This window comes from Thalia democratica, chromosome 1 (genome assembly GCF_965202585.1).
Source record: "Thalia democratica chromosome 1, ktThaDemo2.hap1.1, whole genome shotgun sequence".
In the NCBI taxonomy this organism is placed as follows: Eukaryota; Metazoa; Chordata; class Thaliacea; order Salpida; family Salpidae; genus Thalia; species Thalia democratica.
In genome coordinates, this window is record NC_139165.1 from 91298124 (window position 1) to 91322660 (window position 24537).

The 24537-nt window shown below is 24.1% G+C and overlaps 1 protein-coding gene across 2 annotated transcripts; it reads right to left on the reverse strand.

The window, feature by feature from the left end:
* Window positions 1-1009: 1009 nt before the first annotated feature.
* On the reverse strand, window positions 1010-8372 carry LOC145831227 (uncharacterized). 2 transcript variants are annotated; one of them, XM_082938387.1, is made up of 9 exons: window positions 8251-8372; window positions 4757-4908; window positions 4361-4564; window positions 3537-3651; window positions 3115-3194; window positions 2663-2767; window positions 2450-2585; window positions 2037-2239; window positions 1010-1191 (listed from the first exon to the last, which is right to left on the reverse strand). In XM_082938387.1, exons 2-8 carry the CDS (start codon window positions 4886-4888, stop codon window positions 2079-2081), a joined length of 933 nt encoding a protein of 310 aa, XP_082794513.1. In that variant the 5' UTR covers window positions 4889-4908; window positions 8251-8372; the 3' UTR covers window positions 1010-1191; window positions 2037-2078. The 2 variants fall into 2 exon arrangements, with proteins under 2 accessions (XP_082794513.1, XP_082794504.1); XM_082938378.1 differs by lacking the exon at window positions 8251-8372 and adding an exon at window positions 5232-5364.
* Between the last annotated feature and the right edge of the window lie 16165 nt (window positions 8373-24537).

The window sequence follows — 24537 nt, forward strand, 5'->3', positions numbered from 1 at the left end:
TTGTACATTTAAAGGAATTCATGTTAAACTACTTTAATTTGTTTCATAAAATAAAACTTTATTTAAGAGAAAAAAAATCTAAAAGGTTACTAGTATTACTTATTTCATTTATCTTTAAGTTTTAAACCATTTTCAATGTTTAATTTGTAAGTATAGTTAACTAAAAAGTAATTTATTTTTGTAAGTTGCTTATGTACTTCTAGGTTTATTCATTTAATTCAAGTTTCAAAGTTTGTGAAAAAATAAAAACTAGGATATATTGTAATTAAAAAAATTATACAAACCTTCGACACTACAAAATATTATACTAATACAAGCTATATACTCTACATACTTTTTTGATATATATATAAAGAGCTTGGATTAATTTTATATGTTTATTAATAAAAGAACAAGTGCATAACATAAGGGCAGTTTACAGCACTATGACTTAAACTAATTTGTATTGCAATAACTAGCAGTTATGGCAATTAAAAAAAAATCTATATTGGTAAATAAAGAAAATTGTTTAAAAAAAAAGCTGAATTGAAGTAAAAATGTTTTGTTTAAAAACCTAAAATTTTATATAAAAATTTTAAAAAATACAAAAGTTAATACGGAAATTTAAAATAACAATTTTAAGTATTAAAAAATACTTAATAAAAACTAAGAAAATGAGAAATTTTAAAGTTTGTTAGGCAAAAGAAATTTAGCATAATACTCATATGATAAAAAATTAGCGCGATTAACGGTTGGATTATTATTGAACTTATTATTGTTACTACAAAATATGTAAAAAAGTACAAATAGTCTAAAAAATTTTAGCAATTAATGTACAAAACTTTGTAAATAAACAAATTTGAAATTTTTGAATAAAATACAGTCACAACAAATTTAAACAGTAGAATGCTTTAACAGTCACTCAAGTAAAAGTGTTTTTAAAATAGTGAATTGACTTTAAATGAAAAGCATTTTTTTTTTAAATTAACTGCTTTTTAACACGCAAAAATTTTGTTGAAATTTTATATTACATTGTTTGCTGCAAACATTGTCAAGTTTGAAGGTTTAAATTTGCTGTACTCTTCGTTTGTCAAGATTTCATTGACATCTTGGCTTCTTGGTTTGTACAAACTAGACTTACCAACTTCTTCTATCAATGTATCTGAAAGTGTAAATTTGTCACAGCATAACTCCATTCTTTTGCAGGTTGATCTGAGAAAAATAGAAATTATTATAATTTTGGGTAATAATTGGCTTAAGAATGTAAAAAGTAATTGTAGGAATTTTTTATTACTAATGTTTGAATTGAACCTTTGAATGAAAAAGAGTAATTTATAAACCATACATTGAGTTATAATTTTGTACTTTACCAATATTATATTTATGATAAAAATATTCAACAAACAGATTAACACTATACTTTACTTTATCTAAAAAGACAACAACCTATATAATATTTAAATAATAAGCAAACGCCAAGCTTTTTAACCTTGTACAAATAGTTTTAATTAGAATAAAAAATTTAAAAAACTACCTAAACTAAAATTTATTAAAAAAGTTCTAGTAACTTTTACTAGTGATATACATTATTGAATTTTACTGATAATATACCGATAAATTTAGCAAAAAAATGTTTCAATTCTTATTATGCATTTATTCTTCCCTTATATTTAAAATAAAAGAAAAAAAATTATATAAAACAAATCGTTGTAATACAAAATATTAATTTAATTGGATTACATTAAAAAAAAACAAGTTATTAATAGGGCCTTTATGTCTCCTATAATAAAATATGTTTTTTAAAAGTAAAAATCAAAATGATAAGGTTTGTTGAATAATAACAAAACAAAATTCAAAAATTTCTTGTTTCAAGGATCCGGGTACACAAAAAGACCTCTCGGTCATCGAGTTGCATACCCAACTTTAACTAAAATTAAATAATCTAAATAATGATTAAAAACTTTAAAGCTTAAATTACACATTAAAATTTCATTTCTATGAAATAAATAGGTTAAAATAAAAAGACATAAATCCAAATACATTAAATTTTTACTTACCTAATAATCATTAAGGAGTTTAACAAAATATGGCCCATACTGTTACATAGATTGTCTACTGTTTTTCGAGATATTCATCAAGGAAAAGTCTCGCTCGATTTGCGCGTTACTAAAAGGTATCGTTTGTAGTTTCATCATTAACTCCTTAAGTTCTTGGTATTCAACGCGAACACTGCTCCAAAAGTTAACGTTTGTTGATTTATCTGTTAAGAATAAACTGATAACTTTTTATGTACATAATCAATTGTAAGTGTACTCTTATTTGTTTTAAATCATGTTTTTATTTTATCAGAACTTAGTTTTCGGTAGATTTACAATGTTTACTAAATTACAAAACTTGTTTAACATTAACAATGAAAATTTTAATTTATATTTAAGTAGTAGGTTACTATTGTTATTTTCCTTTAGCTAACCGATACTTGTTTGATGACGTCCATGCAAACTTTTGTATTGAAGTGAGATAGTATCTCTGTGGTTTCCTTCAAACAATTTTTTAATTTTTGGATGTTCTAAAAACTTCTCAATATCCGGCATCCGTCTATTTAAGGCCTTTAAAAAATTATAAGTTTTAATGATATTTAAATAAAATATTTTATTTTTTGAAGATATATTTAATACCAACTAACATCGTTTACAACTTCATACTGAGCCATAAATTCAAGATTTTGCAGCATTCTTTTTTCCAATTCAATTATAAACACTACAACAAAACTTTGAAAAATATTTTTTACCTGTATTAAAACAATTAATTATAAAAATGTTGGAATTATAGGAAAATTAGTTACAGATTAGAACCGTAGCGTGTCATTAACAGAAATTTTTTCACGTGTAATACACAACATTAAGTAAATTACTTAAGTAAAGTATGAGAATTTACTGAAAAAAAAAAAACGATTATGTAAAAAAAAAAACACAGTTATTATAATAACTTGAATTTTGACTTAAAATTTTTTCAAGTAAAGTAAAAACAATTTCAGAAATTATTCTCATTAAACAAATCCTATTTAAAAAAAATCAATTAAGTTTAGTTGTTAATAAACCCAATTGACTAAACAACGTGAATTTTAATTAGTTTAACCTCTGCCTTCTTACTAATGGATAAATTTGCATAAACTTCGTTTACTTCTACATGAAAGATAGGTTCTTCCAAAAGGTTAGCTACAAAAAAAAATGTAAATTTTAGTAACTACAACTTAATTTATATAGTAAAATAATAATTTAACAATTAATTTAATAAAAAAATAAAATATTGATAATAATTACTTATATCGTTTACTCTGTATAAAATCCAACCTAAATTTGAATCTACTAAACCTTTAACAAAATGTTAGTAATGTTTTGTTATAAGAACGTTATTGTACGTTTGTTTGCGTTACTAATTAAAAAATAATGTTTATTTACGCCAAAATGTTGTAGATATAAAATCAAACGAAACTTTATTATTAATAGCCTAAAATTAAAAATTATTCTTAGTTGCCTTGTGATCTAAATTAAGCTTACTTGAATTTGGTTGGTAAATGAGGTCTTTTAGATGCTGTATAAGTTTTGTTATTGCTAATCCAAACTTAAAAGGTTCTACTTTACTTTTTTGTAGAAGAATATTAACAGAATTTACCTGATGAATAAAAATAATTAATTATTACACTGTAAAAATTTAGTCTTGCTTTACATTTAATACTTACAGCTAAACTTGGCATGACTACAAAATAAGTAATTAAAAATAAACATTTAAAATCAAATTAGAATGATTGAAATTAGTTATGTTATAGTGCTTAGGGTGTTAATTCATTATTAAGCTGATAATAGGTCTTAGAAACTAACTTTCTCTAAAATTTTGCCCATAAATTTAAAAACAAAATTTAATCTATTGCTATTTAGTATTTTTCGAATACTTTCAGCATGTAAATCGTTTCTTCTTCTTTCTGGCTAATATACAAACAAATGTTATAGGTAAGAATAAAAATTTCGATAACAAACATCATTATAGTTAATAAACACTAATACTTATAAAACAAGGCTCATTAACAAAGAAAGTTTTGTTTAAAAAGATATATATTCTTATTAAATCTATGTTAATTAATTTGTGCTTTTAAACATTTATTATATATCTTCTGATTATATATTTGATTTAATAAAATGTTACCTTAGTAAACATATGATTACTAAGTTTCAGGGCAGATTGAATTTTAAATTTATAGATATTTGTAAAAATATAATTGTAAAAATGCTAAATAATTTAAAACAGGATTGTTTTAAGTTTTATACTAATAATTTTTCTAATTATTAAAGCGTCTTGAAGTTTATAGTAATAGTTTAATACCTACTTCATTAAAAAAAGCTTTGAGTACTTCCCAATTCAATAAAATTCTTTCAATGCATGGAAAGTGTGATATCCATCTAGTTTTGCTTAAGGCTTTAAATTTTAACGGAATTTCACCCGTCATACACACACCTAAATTTTCAAAGTCACTTCTTCTTGTGTTAGATAACTTGAAGTAGTTGAACGTTTTCTTAATAAGCTCCTCAACCTTATTTAATTTAAAAGTATACACACTTTTATTCAACAACAATGGTTTTTTTTAATACAACATATTAAAATATAATAAAATATCATAAATAAATATAAAAAAACAACTTTGTAACTTGAATAAATGCAGCTTACTAAAATTCTCATTCAACAACTGAATTAATAATTTATATAAAATAGTTTTAATACTTACTTCATTAGGTATTGTAGCTTTGGTTGCATTTAAACATGCATTTTGCAAAGCATGATTTGTACAGGATATTGTTATAAGCCTGGGATTATCTTTTTTCAGAATTTGTCCTACTCCATTCTTAACTCCTGTCATGGAAGCAGCTCCGTCTGTACCTAAAAATATATTTACTAAGTTAAAAAAAAAAAAAAAATATTTTTCTTAAATTATAAGACCAGTTTGTGCTTAAATTTATACTTTTCTTAAACAATTGAATAAAATCAAATTAAGTCTATTAATAAAGATAGATCATTGTAAGATATTAAAACTAGTTTATAAAAGTTAGCAAGAATACACAGAGAATAGCTGAAATAAACAAAAATTAACTTACTATTAATATCTAAATTTAAAATTAAAAACACGTTAGTAGTACATATTTAATAAATACATAACTAGAATACAAAAATGAAAAAAACAGTAACAGTTCATATATACTTACATATTGAAACTACATTTTTTAACTGAACATTATACATCTTTAAGACTCTTTTGAATGCGTTAGCAATAGATAACGCTGATTTGTCTCTTCCAAGGTCTTCGAGGTGTAAAAATGTAGATACTGAAGTTTTCTTTATTTTGCTTAGATAACAAATACTAACACCTGCATGGTTGCCACTGATCAAGCTGAGAAAAATTTCCTGACTTTTCCTGACTTTTTCCTGACTTTTTACCAAAATTTTCCTGACTTTTCTAAACAAATTCTTAAATTAAACTTATTCTAAAATACATAATCTAACACTTGAAACTATATAAAGCTTTCAATATAATTTTAATACAGGTTAAAAACAACAGTTTTTTTGCTGAATTCTATCATCAAACTTCTAGTACATCACTTAGACCATATGTGTATGTTTGATGTTTGTAATAAACAGCTCTATCAGCAAAATACTTGTATTATTACCTTAAAACACAGCTTGTCTAAAAAAGGCACAATTTTTTAGCATTTCCTAGCATAAATGTAACTAGATAAACAAACGACATATAAGGAACTTTTAAAATTAAATTTAAAACGAACTTTTACAACTAAAATCTTAAAACAATAACGAACTTTTACAGTTAAAACATTGAAACAATAAAGAACTTAATCAAATACTTTTTATAAATGTATGTACTAAAATTTATTTTCTCAGTTTTTTATTAGCACTTCAATCTCTTCATCTATTGAAGATATGGTTTCCTTTATCTAACTGCATTCCGTTTTATTTTCTTGGCAGTTAAAATAATTTGCCTCATTTTATTTAAATCGCTCTCATCTGCTGCCCCTACACTTGTTGAAGAGAATCTTTTCTCTAAAACAAGCCACAACTTGTGGACTTCATTTCTTATCTTTTCGCACTCATTTATTTTTACTTTCATTTATAAAATATTTCTTCTTATCATTTAGTATAAAATTTGTGACAAATAAATATACTCTTATATACTTTAAAAACTTAAGTTACTCTACAAAAAATACAAATTAACTTAATATTGGCATATACCTCTCTTATAACTTATTTTATAAATTTAAACAATTTTGAAAAAATTATAAAGAGGTAAAGTATACACCTTTAACATGTTACATAAAATACTTAACTAATTGCTTAATTATACAGAACTCAATTATTTACTTAAACAAAAAACACTTTGATTCTAAAATTATTCTAGATTAACTTTTTGTAAATATCACAGTTTCACTATGGAAGTGTCCTTGCTACAGATCATCAATACTAAAAAGCTTACAAAATCTGCTTGTTCAAGTAGGGTACTTGTTCAATATGGTAATAGAAAATTTTTGCAGTTTTGTAAAGGATATTTAACTAATTTATACCAGATGAATGCATTAGAAATAAAATTAAATATTTTTGTAAATTTCTAGGAAAAGTTTGGAATTTTTTTCTGACTTTAAAGGACTTTTAATTAGTTTTTATTATTTTAAGGCTTTGGAAAACAAGAAATTTTATAAATTTTAACTGACAAATCTGACTTATTTTTTTAATTTTATCAAATTTCCTGACTTTTCCTGACTTTTTTTCAAAACCCCCCATTTTTTCCTGACTTTTGTCTTTTTTTTTTATTTTTCCTGACTTTTCCTGATTTCCTGACTTTTCCTGACCGAGTGGCAACCCTGCACCTGTGATTCAAACATAAAGCTTTCTAATTTTTTTTGTTATAAGTTTAATAACTGTAAAATTTTGAATGAAAAGAACTTATAATCTGTATACTTTGGAATAAAAAAAAATACAAATGTTTTAAAATTATCTGTTGGTAACTACTACTCATGCTTTTTTAAATAGATATCTAAGAAAGTTAAAAAATACCAAATATAGTCGAACTTTTAAGTACATAAAATCTGTGAAATTAAAGGACTACCACTTTGTTCTAGTTAAACAACTGAAGGTAGTAGAACAAAAGTTTAAGAAAGTATAGCTTTAATTGTAATTACAACCGCTGTATATAAAAGGAAAACTGTTATAATTATTTGAACATAAACTGCTTCCGGTTAACCACTCGGTATTTTTAAAATTTTTTCCAGGTTTTCTAAATTTCTTCCAAGTTTTTAAAATTACACATATTAAGGTCTGTTTAAAGTTAATAGTTAAGTTTAATGTTAAAACTGTATTAAAGAGTATAAAAACATGGAAAAGGTACACTAAAGCTGCTTTATAAATGGTTCATTAATAAAAAAAAATTGATGATGACAAAAAACTTTGAAAAATAGGGTATAATTTTCTATTCAAATCCAAATTTTATTACTATACAAGTAAAAATTATTGAAAATATCAGGTTTTTCAACGTCTTTTAAAGATTTATGTACAAAATTCCAGGTATTTTTATGCCTAAAATTTTAACTCCATGTTTTTCCTGGTTTCTAGGTGAAGTGGCAACCCTGCTCGTTAAAGCAACAAATTGCTAATTTATTCATTATTTTCTTTATTAATTAAAATTTTTGCTGTTTAATAAATATTATAATAATTAAATCATTCTCCTTACTAGAAAAATAAAATCAACAATATTTTGACATATTTCTTAAACTATTAAATAAAAGTCAACACAAAAATCAAATATATGTTAGAAATGAAACTGACTTAGTTTACTAGAACGAGTTTACTGTATAATTATTAACATAGTAGTTCTAACTTTAATTTTATGTAAATTTTAATTTATTAACCTATTAAATTCTGTAAAATAAAAACTTTTTCCTTTAACTGTCATTAAACCTACTTACATCTGAGTAATCTAAAAATGTCCAACTCATTGCATAACAAAATATTTTCTTTTACAGCTAACGTGTTACAAGAATTAATCTATATTAAAAAAATAAAACAAAGAACAATGTGTTTAAAGCTTATTTCATGTTTGAAATTTAAATTTAATAAGCTTTTAGTATTAAAATATTTTTATATTCAACAGAATGTATGTAAATAAATAACAAATTTAAACTTAATTAAATTAACAAAGCTTAAAAGTTATTTTCTTACCTAGAAAACTTTGTCCAGCAGTATCTGTACTCTCATCCAGATAGAAAGAACCATAAAATCAGTTATGATTAGTCTTCTGCAAATTGGTGCGAGAGTATTGCACAGAATCATTTTTGCTTTCCTCCTTTTAAGCGTTGCTGATTCGTGAGCTGTCCCAAGTGTCTTCATGACATCTATCTGGTGTTCGCCTGCTAGCAAGTTCCCGTGAAGAGCTTGTTGCAATGCTAACCGGACTTCTGTCTGGCGTACGTTTTCTTTAAGGAAATTGTTGAACTGCTGTTTAAAAGATTTTTCCATCCTAAACTGATTTATTGAGTTGTGGTTATTTGTGACTGGAGATGCGCGTTTATGTCGGTCAGAATAAGAATGAACTTTTAAGTTGCTCTTTTTTGCTTGTAGTTCTACATTGCACCACTTGCAATAAGCTTTAGTTTCACAATTTGTTGGAGCAATCCAATCTAATAAGTAAAACAGCATTACACATAGTTGACATAACAGATATAACTAATAAAACATTAAACACTATTTATATTTGTTTATAAATAAGTTGTGTATCTAATATTTATTTTATTAATAAGTGAACAATTGAGATTTCAATGATTTAACAAAAACGTTTCACAATAAACTAAACAGTTTAATAGATGTAACAGTGTTGCCTTGTATTTTCAAATTTTTTTCAAAGTATTCCAAAATTCTTACAGAATTTTAAAAGTTCACAATTTTAATCTTTATTTGGTCGAAAATTAGGTTCAAAGTAAGATACTGTGTTAAACAGTATGACAACATTAAAAAGATACTTTAAACTTACAATAAATGTGTTGGTAGATAAAAAATTTTTAGATGAAGAAAAAAAATCTTATTTATATTATAAATTTTTGTGTCAAATCGAAAATTTAACTACTGACAATGCTTAAAATGTTAAAATTTCCAGGTTTTTTTTTTAATTTGAAGTTTTTCCGATTTTTTTTCAAAAATACAAACATTCCTGGTTTTTTTTTTGGGTTAATTTAACAAATTATAGGCTTCCAGGTAAAGTGGCTAGCCTGATGTAAGCATCACAGTTCAACTTGAGCTAATTAAGTATGTATTTACTTTTAAAACGTGCTTTTTAAAGTTTTGTTTCACTACAAGATCAATAAATAACAATTTTTTTTAAATTTATTTATTCTCAATTAATAAAAGCTTTAGTTAAATCTATCTTATAAATCTAAGCTTACAAATGGGATAATAAATTTGCTTATAATAAAATTGTTATTTATATCACAACATTTATCAAAAATTTATATATAAATTTAATCAATGCAGTGAAAAAATTCTTTTTTGAAATAAAAAAACTAAGTAGATCTGTCTAGTAATTAAATCAGTCAAAGCTAATCTTCTTAGCATTTATAAAATAGTAAATAAAAATTTTCTTTTTGTAATTGAAAGCAATATACTAAAAAATTTTATAAAGAATTCTTGATATTACCACAAACCATTTGTCAGAAAAATGTTTTTAATATTCAAATAAATGTATTTTATGACAAAAATTAAAAATTTTTTTTTTGTTTAACAAACAAAAATCATGATAATTTGTAAGGTGTAAAACCAAAAAATTGTTGTAAATAAATAATTTGCCCATCTCACCGCCTTATGGCCTCTATGAACCATTTTACTTAAATAATAAAATTAGAAATTCAATTTTTGTCTATGAAGCGAACTTTGTTTTATACTAACAAATTTTGGTTTTAATTTTATAATAAAATTAGCAGTTTAATTTGTGTGTTGTTATTATAAAATGTATTTTAAGTATATTTATTTAAATAAAGTAGTCAAAGGTTAGTACTAAAGTAAAAAAAAATGTCATGCTAAAGTATTGTTAATTATTAAATTATTAAAACAAAATGTTAATTTTTAGGTAAAAAGTGAATTGGAATTTTTGACTTTAGATGATAAAATTTTTTGTGCATTATTGAAATAAAATTACAAAAAATACTTTAAAAACAATTTGAAAATTATTTTTTTTTCAAAAATTACAATGGAAAAATTAATTTAATTCAATAAAAACATGAGAACTTTCCTTTATAATATTTAATAAAAAAGCTCAGTATTAAAAAAAAATTGTTGTTGAATTCAAAATTGAAATACTCAAATGTGTATTCTTAAATACTACAAATTGTTAGAGATAAAAAAACCTTTTAACTCATAAACAGATTCCCAAGATTTCTGGTACCTCATCTTTTTAGGTGGTGGAAAATCTAAAGTTGGTAAATCTTCTTGGTCTGGAATTTCATCTAAAATAATTTCAACGGTTGTTACCTACGAAAATGTAACTGCTAAAGTAATGTGTTTAGTGTGTAACTTAATAACTATTTGTAAATCCAAGAAAAAAAAAACCATTAGAGACTTACCTTAACTACTACAGAATAGCATGGTTGCCACAAGTCAAGCTGAGAAATTTTTCCTGACTTTTCCTGACTTTTTCCTGACATTTTACTAAAGTTTTCCTGACTTTTTTCAAGATTTTTCTGACTTTTTACTATAATTTTACTAAAAAAGGCATTGAAAATTAAGTAATTTTGTAAGATTTAAGGAACATTTTGCAATTTTAGTCTGACTTTAAAGAATTTTTAATTAATTTTTCACTAATCGAAGGCTTTGAAATAAAAGGAAATAAATAAATTTGAACTGACAATATCTGAGGTTTTTATAAATTTTTTTCCTGAATTTTTCCTGAATTTTTTCAAAAACCCCCCATTTTGACCTGAATTTTCCTGACTTTTGTCATTTTTCTTAGTTTTTCCTGATTTCCTGAATTTTCCTGACTATGTGGCAACCCTGAGAATAGCCACCTGATTTTTATTTAAATTTTTTACATGATTTCAAAAAATCTTCAAAAATACACATTTTAGAGTCTAGCTTTAGTTTAAAGTTAAATTTATTGTAATAAACTGTTTGGAATAGTACAAGGTTGCCACTCATGTTTATAAATTTTTCCTGGTTTTTCAAATCTCTACAAGGCTTTTAAAATTACATGTATTTTGGTTTATTTTCAGTTTAAAGTTATGTCTAATATAAAAAACTGTGTTAAATAATAAAAAATTAAATTGTGTATGTACTATAAAGTTAATTAAAATGTGTATTATAACTAAAAAATTTTAATTGAAATCTTATTTATATGATAGTTTTTTTGTGTCAAGTTAAAATTGTACTACTTAACATGCTGAAATTGTTAAAAACTGAATGTTTTTCTAAGTCTTTGGTTAAAAATTTCTCAAATTCCAGGTTTTTTTGCCTTAGTTGTTAAGTATCAGGTTTCCAGGTAAAAACAGATTTCCAGGTAAAGTGGCAACCCTGATAGCATAAGCCATTGAAAAATACTTAAGTTTATTGAAATGCGTTTTATGAAAAAAAGTTTTTTTTGTTGATAAAAAAAAACTAATTTATATGAAATATTTTTGAATCAAGTTAAATTTTTTTACCGAACTATGTAAACTTGTTAAGAATTTCAGGTTTTTTAGGTTTATTGTTAAAAAATGTAGGTTTTTTTTAAATTATATCTAATTTCAGCTTTGCTAAGGTTTTAATTGCCTTAATTGTCAAAGTACAGAATTTTTAATTTCTAGGTAAAATAGCAACCCTATAGTTATTATCCACTCTTTAAACAATTTCCTGACTTTTTATTACAATTTTCCTGACTTTTCTAAATCAAATTATCAATTTAAACAAATAATATAATACATATTCAAACACTTGGAATTAATAAAGCCTTCAATTTTATATTTCAGTTTATCAATATTTATAAAATTAGTAGTAAATATTTTACCCTTATTTATGTAAAAAATATTAAAAAACAACTATTCTACAATAAACTATAAATAATTAAACTTAACCATGAAGTTCACCTCTTTTATAATTTATTTTAAAAATTTAAACATTTTTGAAAAAATTATAATGAGGTAAATTATAAACATAAACTTATTACCCAAAACACTAAACCTAGTGTTTAATTAGAATGAAATTATTTATTTACTTAAACAAAAAACAATTCAATTCTAACATATGCTAGATAAACAAACTTATGTGTATTATCATTGTTTTACTAAAAAATGCTACAGATTATCAAACTGCTTACAAAAACTGTTTGTTCTAGTAGGATAGTTTAAAAAAAATTTAATAGAAACATTTTGCAGTTTTATAAAGGATATTCATTTAATTTTACCAGATGAAGGCATTAAGTAATTTTGTAAAATTCTTGGAAATTTTTTCAATTTTAATCACACTTTGAAGAATTTAAATTAATTTTTTACCATTCAAAGACTTGTTTTTGAATATAAGGAATTCAGTGAATTTAAACTGACAAAATCTGGTATTTTTTAATATTTAGTCAAACTTCCTGACTGTTTAAAAAAAAAACCTTACTATTCTTGTTATTTATCTTTTTTTTCTGCTTTTCCTGAGTTTTTTGACTTTTCCTGAACTTGTTTCAACTCTGCTTAATTTACAAAACTAGTTTTAAAAACCTTGAGTTGTACACTAAAACTTTCAAGTATAATATTTTTTTTAGATAAACTACCTAATTATAATAAAAAAAGACTCAATAAATTTGTCACATTAAAATTTTTAAATAGATTTAATCTAAGCAAATAGTAGTTTCAAGTTTGTCAACAAAAATAATAAATTATATTCAAATTACTTTTAAGTGAAATCTATAATAAAATAATTTATAATGAATCTTAAAAAATTATAATAATCAAACTTTATTTTTAAGTTTAAAAATTCAAATAATTTGATAAAAGTAGGATATAAGAAAAAATAATTTGTCTATTGCATCTAATTTTTGGAAAAAAAAATCAAATAATAAATTAATTTAACATCGATTAGTTCCAAAGCTACAATGTTTTTAGTTTATTAACCATTTAAATAAGTGGAAGATACTTTTCTTTAATTTTTATAACCAAACATTACCTACTACTACAAGGTTAATAGGTAGTTATGATTAAATTAACAATAAAGTGAATAAAATTAACCTTATGAAAATAAAAAACATAAACTTACATTTAAGGCATTCATACTTATAAAAACAATATGCTTTTAAATATGTTGGTGTAATTGAATATATGAAACTTTTATGTTCTCAACTTGTAAAATACAGCTTTTGCTTTCATAAGAAATTTTAATTCTATTGCCATGCTTTTTATTTTTTATTCTACTGCGGGGATTTTGTGCTCTGCGATTTAGCATCTCTGCACCAATGTGTTTAAAGTATTAAACAAGGCACTATCTAAACGTAGAACACAAGTGCTTCATTCCTCTTTCATTTCTCCTTTTCTTGAAGTCTTTTTTGGGCTCACTGTAAAAAAGTTAAAATTATTTCAGCAGTTCAAAAAACAAACTTTAGTTTAACGTTTTTGATAAGTTTGTAAGAACACAGTAACTTAAAAATCATTAGCATCGTTTGAATGGTAACAAATTTTTTGAAACCATTTTTAAATGTGCAAAGTACACTGAGAGTGACTAGGGACCGATTTTAAAGCAAGGGTGTCTCCCCTAATATTTGCTAAATCATCAATAAGTTTTTTTTGTTTATCTTTTTATATTATTTATGCCCTTAACCCTAACCCACTTTACCCAAAGTTTTTTTTTATTGTTACCTTAACCCTAACCACCTTACCCAAACATATTTAAAACTAATTAAGGATAAATTTTTAATAATTTATTTATGCTGACTTAGCAAATATTTGGGAATTTCCGTCACACCAACAAAAGGACTCGGGTGACTATGGTGATTTTTGATGTCAGCTGAAATTTGTTTTGTATTTGGCAGTTACTACAAAACACCTTCTGAAAAATATTGGTTGATTTGAAGAAACGTAGATATAGGCAAAATCAATTTCTTTCAAAACAAATTCATCCTAAAAAATAAGACCTTAAAAATTTTGGTTTTAAAATTTCTACATTTAGCAATTACAGCCAAATTAATTTTACAAAACTTAAAACGATTCAAAGAAATTTTTATGGGGATACTTTTAGACTAAAAAAACTAAAAACCGACCAAAAAACACCAGAGAAAGTCAAAAACAAGCCTCCGTGAAACCTTATTTGAACTGTCTCAAGTTCAGCATAACGAGTTTTTGTGATTATTGCTGCATGTAAAAAATAGTTCAAGTAAAATCTTAAAGATCGCTTTTTTAACAGGGCGGCCAAGAGATTTGGGAAATTTTTTTCAGGTTTTAGAAAGTACACATTTTTGGGTCTATTTTTTGTTTAAAATTAAGTTAAAGGTAAAAAAAAAGGTGTTAACTGTAAATCTACTTTAAATTGGTCTTTTAATAATAATAAATATTGATGATGACAAAAAAATTTTATATACATAACAGATTGTTTGTGTCAAATCATGATTTACTTCTTAACATGTAAAAATTGTTTAAAATTCCAGGTTTTTCCAGGATCCAAGGCTTAGTGGCCACCTTATTTTAAGGTCCATTTGCAGTTAGTATTGAATTTGTTTTTGAATGAAAACAATTTCGCCATAAACTACGCAGGGTTGCCACTTGTTTTTTCCAGGTTTTCCAAATTCCTTCCAGGTTTTTAAAAGTACACATTTTTGGGTTTATTTTTAGTTTTAGGTTAATTTCTATATAAGAAACTGTATAAAATAGTATAAAAACATTGAAAAGATACTCTAAAGTTACTGTAATTCTGGTTTATAATAAAAAAATTTTTGATGGTGACAAAAAAATCTTGTTTATATTATAAATTTGTTGTGTCAAATCGAAATTTTACTACTGAAAATGTTAAAACTATTAAAAATTCCAGGTTTTTCAAGGTTTTATGATCAAATTCCATGTTTTTTTTTTAAATTTCTCAAATTCCAGGTTTTTCAAGGTTATTTTTGCCTAAGTTGTCGAAATCCAGGTTTTTCCAGGTTTCCAAGTAAAACGGCAACCCTGCTACGTTTCTTCAAGTCAGCTAAAATGAAGAATGTGTTTTGTGGTAATTGCCAATTGTAAAACTAAACCATCTAAAAACTCAAAGGTCGCATTATTTATAAGCACCCAAAAGTACACTGTAGTATAATCGATAATGTTGCAAAATATAGGAATTAACTTCATTTAAGTGAAGTAATGTTTTATTAAGGTGATTTTCTTTAGTTTAAAATCAAGTAACATATTTGTTAAGTACATTACTAAAGACAAAACAACTTTTTTCTATAAAAAAACGTTATACATTGTTTTGTTTAGACAGTTAGTGAATTAATTACTTTTACAATATAAATCAACAAAATATGAAAACATAAGAACTAAACAAGTTTATTTACAACAATCGAGGAATAATTGCTTAGTATTCGGTTGTAAGGCTAATAATAAATTTTTTTTAAATATACCATTAAAAGATTTTGATTCAAATTATATCTTAAACTAAATTAACTTAAATTTTTCATTAATTTTGCAATGAAAATTTAGCCACATCGTTTGAAAAAAGACTTAACAGAAGCTTTTAAGCAATTAAACTGGTTTCTCAAAATCTAGACTAAGAAATAAAACGCTGTGTTACTTCAAATGGCGTTTACTTGTTTTCAACTGTTAGTGACCACTGGCGGTAAATATTTAAATTTCAAAGAATACAATCGTAAAACGTTTTGATAACTAACTTTTTGTGAGGCAAGCGATTATAGTACATAGCAAAAAGATTGCTATTGGGAACAGTATCATGCCCATGGCTGCATCTGACATTTTAAACTTACTTTAGCTGAAATGATGAGTTTGGACATTAACGAACTAGTTAAAGACTTTAGTACCATTTAAAACAGAGTTTGTAGAAGAAAGCAAGAAAACATTTTGTTTGAATTAAATTACTTCAAAATTACTATAACAGCAATAGTGGATTAAGTTTGTTTCTATTATAGTACGCACATATTTTAAAATAAAGTTTTCCAAAAATCTATAGCATGAATGAAGATTAAATTTAAAAACAAAAGAATTATTTGAATTTACTTGTTTCTCAAATTTTAATTTTCTTATATGATTATAAAAACTCAAATTTTAAAATTAAAAAAAAATTGAGTCAATTAGTTATTTTATTTGATTTAAAAATGACAGGAGCCTTATTTGTAGACTAAAAACAAATTATTTGTCAAACAAATATTGTAAACTTAAATTTCAATAGATATTGTATAGAATATATTTAATTAAACTTACAACTTTATTTTAATGTTCAAACTTTTATATAGTAATCAATGCAAATTTTATAGTGTTTAACTACCCTTTGTTGGCACTAAGTTTGTTTTTACTAAACTAGTAGTAACCAGTTAAAAGATTTTAATCATTTTGCTTCTGAACTGATAAAATTTATTCCATATAATAATAACCTACAGTAACAAGCGAAGTATCCTCATACTATTCAAAATTTATAAATGTACATTTTTTTCAAAAGTTCTAAGAAAATAAAGTTAAGCTTCGAAACTAATAGAGCATTCACACTTTAAAACAAAGTCTATAAAACAAACCGAACAAATCTTACATGACTATGACAGGGAAAGCTTTTGTTTCAAAAAAAACCTTACAGTCCATCACTTTTACCTACTTGTTGGTAGCAAGGTAGCCAAATTCTGTTGTTACTATGCCGATTAAATACTGATTGTTTAATAGACTTTTTGTTTAAGTTAAACGAGCATGAACTTAGCCTGAGTGCGTTTTTTAGGAATTTTATAAAAGTGTACAAACTTAAGACCCAATTATGTCCTTATCTTAATAGCTAACTAACATTTTTTTTATTCTAAAGAACGGTCCTTTTTCTTTAATTAAAAACAAAATCCATTGAATTGGGGTTTGACTCTTTGAATGGGGTTCATTTAAAAGTTTTGTGTTTTTCTCTATATTTAAAAAAAAATAAAAAAATTAGAATTTTTTTTCTTAAACATACTTTTTAAAATGAGTTTAATGATGTTGTAAACTTTTTTTTAATTTTTTTTTATACCATAGGCCTGAACAAACTTTTGAGAAAAATTCCAATTTTGCCTGATTTTCGTTTTTTCAGATATACAACCTTTTATGCAAAAATAAAATATTTTTTTAGTAATTTTTATTTTTACTAGACTTGTATAGTTATGTTTTATAATGTTGTGATATTTTTTTCCAATTTATTATTGTTTTTAAAATATATGACCCATACAAGTTTTACCTAAACTCTTAGCACTTGAGCAAGAAATCCCTCAAGTAGCGTTGCTAAGAACTTAGGTGAAACTTGAATGGGTCATATATTTTAAAAACAATAATAAACTGGGAAAAAGTATCACAACATCATAAAACATAACTATACAAGTCTGTTAGAAATAAAAACTACAAAAAAAATATTTATTTTTGCATAAAAGGTTGTACATCTGAAAAACGAAAATCGTGCAAAATTGGAATTTTTCTCAAAAGTTTGTTTAGGCCTATGGTATGAAAAAAAAATTAAAAAAAAGTTTCCAACATCATTAAACTCATTTTAAAAAGTATGTTTGAGAAAAAAAAATCAAAAATTTTTTTTTTTAAGAAAAGGTTGTATAATTAAAAAACTAGAAAACAACAAATAATTTTTAAATGCACCCCATTCAAAAAGTCAAACACCAATTCAATGGATTTTTTTTTAATTAGAGACAAAGGACCGTTTTTTAGAAAAAAAAAATTATTCAGTTAACAAGATAAGGACATAATTGGGTCTTAAGTTTGTAAGTTATTAAATTTCTAAAAACCGCACTCAAGCTAAGTTCACGCTCGTTTAAATTAAATGTCAGACTAATGTAATATTTCGAATAACTATCAGATAACTTTAAGAAAAAATGGCAGTTCTTATAGTTTGTACAATTCATTTTTCCATCTTTGGTTAATTTAGTTCTCAAAAACTAAGTTATTAACTCATCTGTTATTAGTTTGAAGCTAAATTTAGGATATAAAACTGTAACAAATATTATAAAAACATTAAAAAGATACTTTAAAGCCACTTAAAAAGTTTTTTTTTATAGAAAAAAATTTTGATGATGATAAAAATTTTCGTCAATATTATACATTTTTCGAATCAAATTGAAATTTTACTACTTAACATGTTAAAGTTGTTAAAATTTCCAAGTTTTTCCAGATTTTTTAAAAATTTAATTCTTAAGTATTGGAGGTTTTTTAGCCTAAATTGTCAAACTCCAGGTTTTTTCCAAGTTATTCCAGGTTTTTCAGTTTCAAGGATTTTTGGTAGCCCTGATTAATATAGTTATACACACACACTTATTACATATGTAGTTTATACAGTACAAAATCAAATAAAAATCTTATAATATGAGACATATGTGTTACAAAACTTAAAAAAAAAATTTAAACATTAGAAACAGTAGATAAACTTATTTAAACTAGTTTTAAACACATTGAATTAGAATATGTTAATGTATTAATTGTAGGTAACTCTATTAATTTTCAACTAATTAAAACCTTTATAAAGTTTGTAAAAAATACTTTTAAAAATCTCTGAAGTAACGGGTGTTTTTTTAAAACTCTAGCAAAGGGTTTTTCAAACTTCTTTCATTTGCTTCCCTTTAACAAAATAAACAAAAAAAGTTATTGCCCCTTTATATTTCTCTAAAGACTATCTTTAAATACGTCTAAGACTTTTCTTTTGCTGTTCACTATCAAATCCAGTTTATTAAGTGTAAGTTTTAAAATATGGCAGTGTAGCTCCCCATTTTACAGCCTATGAGCCGTAAATTTCTAGGCTTATCCCATATTATACAGTATAAGTTTCAAAACTACTATGACCTCATTGCCCCCTTATGGCCCCTTTATTACTTACGGCCTTTTCACAGCTTGTGGTCCATTGTGAGAAATCCTGCTATAGGGTATTTAGGAAAACTTTCTACAAAGTTTTGTAATTAATGCATACTTACGGTTAGTGATACAGTGAGCCATTGTTCTGATAGTATTAGAGTCGTTTGTTTAGATAAATAAAATAATTAAATTTATAACTAAAAATTAACGTTTATGATTATGAGTTTAAATACCAATAATATAGTTACTAAAAACTACTGTAATTATTTTCTTTTACTGAGTACTGTTACAGTACTACTGTACGTGTTTAAGGGCTTACAATAAAATTTTATTGTGATTGTCAGGGTGGAGGTAGAAATACGATTTAAACTTTTTGATATAAATTTATCTACTAGAATGCTTGGATTTATTATCAAAGCATATGTTTTTCTGACTTTGTTTACATTATTGTTTTTGATATAGGTTCAAAACTTTATTTATACATAATATTGTTACCAGTACAAAAAAATTTATATGAAATTTTCATGTTCTTTTACCATACATTTTAAACTTTCTTTTATAAGTTATAGTTCGCAGTTTGTTAAAATATTTTTTTTAAACAAACAAGGTCTTTTACTAAACACAATAATAATTTAAAAAATTTTCATCAGTGTGATACAATTTTTACAAAATAAAGAAATTTTAAATTCATATAGCCATATGATTGCATCAGAAATTAGTTAATCAATCAAAACAAAAAAAAAACCAAAATACTAAATAAACATATCATAAGAGCACTTGTTAACTAAACAGAATAAAGAATAATCAAAACCTTTTTGTTTACACAACTTTAATTTATTTATTTCAATGTATACGGCTTCAATTTTGTCACAAGGGTTACTTTGGCTCCATAGGTTTTTTTTGTAATTTTATTTTTAACCAAACTTTAAAACCCATTAATTTCAATTTCTTCAATGCTAACTTGGAAATTATTTTTTATTCTAAAGAACGTTTTTTTTTTTTGCTATCACAATAATTTTTGTCGAATTGGGGTTTGACTTTAGTAGTAGGGCCCCTTAAAAAATTAACTGTTTTTTTTTATTTTTCAACTTGCTTAGCTTTTTGCCAAATATAAAACAATATGTTTGTTTTAATTACTTATTAAACTAAGTTTACTATTAAGATTTTTTTTAATAGCATATCCTAAATATAGTTTTCCAAAATAATCAATTTTATCATGGCTTTACTGTGAATATATAACATTTTTTTAAATAATTTTTATTTTAAATATTATTAATTTAAATAAGTTTTAATTTAAAGAAGTATTTATTTTTCGCAATTTTTTATTTATTTTATGACCTATGCAAGTTTTACATAAGTTCAAAGCACTTGAGCAAGAAATACACTATTTGAGGAATTTTTTGCTCAAGTGCTATGAATTTATTTTAAACTTGCATAGGTAATAAAATAAAAAGAACAAGAACTACGAAAAACCAAAATGAAAGTTTTTTATATTTGCATTTTGTAAAATTTTATTTGGAGATATCTTATAAAAAAAATTCCTTTATAGTAAACTTAGTTAAAAAAGTAAATTAAGATAAAAAAAAAACATTTTTTGAGAAAAACTAAATTAAGTAAAAACACTGAAAATAAAAAGTAAATTTTTAAAGAGGCCCACTACTAAAGTCAAACTCCAATTCGATGGAAATTATTGTGAAAAGCAAAGCAAAAAAAAGTTCATTAGAATAAAAAAAAAAGTTTTAAGTTAACTTAAAAGAAAAAAAATCTGTTATGTTTTAAAGTTTGGTTTAAAATAAAATTACAAAAAAACTGTTCAAGTCAAAGTAACTCTCGTAATTTTGTCCAGGTCAAGAATATTGTTACAGCTTCTTAACGTTTTAAATTTCGTTTCATTATAACTTTCTTTCACAAATAGGACTTTAAATTAAATGTTCTCTTATTTAAGATCTATTCAGTTTTTCAAAATAAGCTTTCGAAGTTGATATACTAAATGTCTGTGGCTGATTGCTAACATGATCACTTATACACTTTGAAATCTGATCTTCTTTACAGGGGCCACAGGAAGGCCATGAGACCATTATTTAAACTTACACAACATATGCAAGAGAAGATCGTAAAGAGCAAAAAAAAATTATCGACGTATTTTGTGGTAGTTTTTTGAAATTTCTTATTTGGTTGTCATTTTATGATGTTAATAACTTCATTTCTCCTCACTCCTAATAGACTATTAACTTACTTTTATTACATTTGTACAAATGTGGTATGTCTTATTATCAATTTTTTTGGAAAACCATTTGTTTGGTTCTACTTTTTTTATGGATGTGCATTAATCTTTTTTTGTATGTTCTAAGTTATCCTATTCTTTATGAAACAAATACATCTAAACTTATTAATTATTTCAAACAAAATTTATTTTGTTTTTAATTTATTTTTTATGTTAGTTTTTTATCTTAAGTTGTTTGAAACAAATTTACTTTATTTTGTTTTTCTTATTGTGTGTCCTATTTAAGTGGCTCAGGTTTTGATGCCTGAGTCAAAAATTGCACAACAAATAACATAATAATAGTAATAATAGTAGCCTTATAAATAAAATATGGGAAAACTTTACACTTTGATTTTTATTGAAAATTAGTTTGTGAGAAAAGGTTAAAAATATTAACAGCATTAAACTAAAAAATTTTACTTTAAACCTTAATTATTCAATTTATTCAATAGTTTTTTTAGTCAACTGCAATAAAACAATCTTATGCACTGTTTGATTATATCATTCAAATTAGAAAACTAATGGTTTTGCTTCAAAATAAATAACCTTATTAATAGAACAGTTTAGTACAGGGTTTACCAAAATTTTTAACATAAGGGCCTCTTGAAGGAAAAAGAAAGACTATGGTCCCTTCTACGACAAGATTTCTCAAAAAGACTACCCTAAAATACGCGTAATCCTTATTTTTCTTGCTCTTCATAATCAACTCCAGAATATCCACAGTAAGTTTCCAATTATGACCTCATGGCACCCTTTTTGGTCCCTAAATTTCTGAAATCGTGGCCTACTTTAGGAATTCCGGGTTTAGTACATAAAAAGTATATTTTAATCATAAATGATATGGTCTACAATAAAAATTAGGCAAAAAGTATAATCCGGGGGTTTCTTGTGATTTTTTCAATTTTGTTCCAGAAAACACCTTCTTCTTCAGATGTGGTTATCAACTAATCCAGGGTAGATCAACCAATCAAAACTAAAATTTATGAGGAAACCTAAACAGTAAGCCAAGCCAGTGATTAATCACATTGATTTTTAAAGCTTAGATAAGAAATAATTTTGGTTATTTCTTGACAACTATAACTTTTATTTGTGTAAGAATTAAACATAAAAACAGAAAATAAAACCCTATAATGATTTTTCTCATATTGAAAATTCAATCAATAATCTTTTGAGTTATAATGAATAATAAAAGTATAATATTCAGCTTATTTAATCATAATAAGAATTACTGAAGTTTTAGTTTAACATTATTTAAACTTAAATAAAAAATATATTGGTTTTTAATTAGGTACATACTGTAAAAGCTTTGCACTGTTTTTAAAAACATTGTTTTCATTTAGTTTTTTACTCACAAATCATTTAAATATTTAGAAAAATCACTCTTCATTACATACACTTAAACTTTTACAGTTGTCAAAAATAATTTAAATACTTCTCAAATTAACATAATAAAAATTATAAGCACTTACTTTTGAAATTATAACACCTGGTGATTATATCAAAGTTTCTTTTTTATCACTTTTTGTACTGTACCAGTCTTAGACTAGGTTTTAAAAGGTTTAACTTTTTTTCTAGCCTTTCTGTAAATGTTTGATGAGGTTAATTAACAGCAAGGTTGATTAAAATAAAATAAAAACAATATTTCTACAACCCCAGCTGAAGTTAAATTAGAAGTTGACAAAAAGATATTAAATACTTTTTCTTTCTAATAAACAACAAAAAAAGCAATAAAGAAGACTTTACAGAAAAAGCATTTAGTTACTTGAAAAACATTTTGTAAAACTAACCTACACCACACGTATAAGGTGATTTCTTTGACATTCAGAATATGAGAGACCTATACTAATTTAAGACAATAAAACTAAAGTGGATATATTTTTTAATGTAAAAAATTATTTAAATAGTATTTTTTCCAAGTATCTACTGTTTTTCTTGTATTACTTTTAAATACAATTGTAAACTAGAACATTAAATATTATTAAAACATTAATGAAACAATGAGTTAAAATTTTATAACGATGTTAACTTAATGTTTGTTTAGTTTATTTTTAAAGTTGTTTTAAAATCTAACTATTTAATATTTTTGAGAAATTTTCAAACTAAGTAAAGCATTGTAATTTTAGTTTTTCGTATAAATATTTTAAATAAATAGAAAATTTTTATGACCTACTTTAAGCAAATCTATCTAATCACGGTTAAAGAAGTTGTTATAATATTTAAAAAAAAATTTTTGGTTTGTAGCTTAGTTTAAAAAAGTATACAATTTGCTTGGGTGGTAATAAGTTAATTAAAAAATGTTCTTCAAGTTTTAAAGACATCAAATATTTCATATAGTTTTACCTTTTAATCTATGTTCACATAATTTATGCATTGCCTTGAAAATCTTCTTGAACTTTATTTCTTTAAGTGCAAAAATAACTTTATTACCAAACGAATAATAAGTTTAACTTCATTTTTGGTACAGTTTGTAAATTATAACTTAAAGAAATTTACCAATTTAAAGATTAAACTTAACAGAAACATATAATTTAAATAACATAACTGTCAGTAGTTTATCGAGGAAGTTTAAAAAAATGAATATTAACTTAATAATTTAATCAACTTCTTTACTTTTTGATGAATTTTATTGACGTATTTAAATTATGAAAACTTTCTAAATTATCCATAAGAAAATTAAAGCTTATGTTTATAGAGTCTTAAATTCTTACTCATTTTCACCACAAAAATCAAAAACATACATTTTATATAACAATAAAAACTTTAAACTTAATAAAAGTCAGCAGTCAGTACGATTCATAAATTTTAAGTAAACCTACTTTGACTATGTACTTTTTTTTTTGTAAATAGGTAAATAATATGTTAATAACTGCAAAATGATGGTAGTACAATTTAGTAAGAAACTGAGCCTAGTCATATTACTTGAAGTTTAACTTGGAAGTTTTTAGTATTTTCTTCATTTTTAATTTTAAACAATCATAATAAGTTTTTAAAAGCTATTAATTTTTATAAGAAATTACGCGATATTATAAAACAATGATCAAAAGCTAAATAAAAAAAGTTCTTAGTTTAGTTGTAAAAGATTCTTTATAGTTTAAGAAACTTTCAGGGTAATACATTACAAAAAATTTTAGTTTAGAGGGTAATGTACTAAAATATAAACTTTTTAATTTTAAAAAAGATTTAATTAAATAAATTCATTTTGTTTTAGTATCATTATTTTGATGTATTTGTATTTGTTAGTACTATAATAAT

What these genes read in the sequence shown, in the direction of transcription:
- LOC145831227 (XM_082938378.1), bottom strand. Translation starts at nt 5,268, where the DNA reads ATGTATAATGTTCAGTTAAAAAATGTAGTTTCAATAT. An exon ending in CCATTAGTAAGAAGGCAGAG is followed by an intron (nt 2,768 to 3,114) that starts GTTAAACTAATT and finishes GTTTTAATACAG; the next exon opens with GTAAAAAATATTTTTCAAAG. An exon ending in AGTATGAAGTTGTAAACGAT is followed by an intron (nt 2,586 to 2,662) that starts GTTAGTTGGTAT and finishes AATTTTTTAAAG; the next exon opens with GCCTTAAATAGACGGATGCC.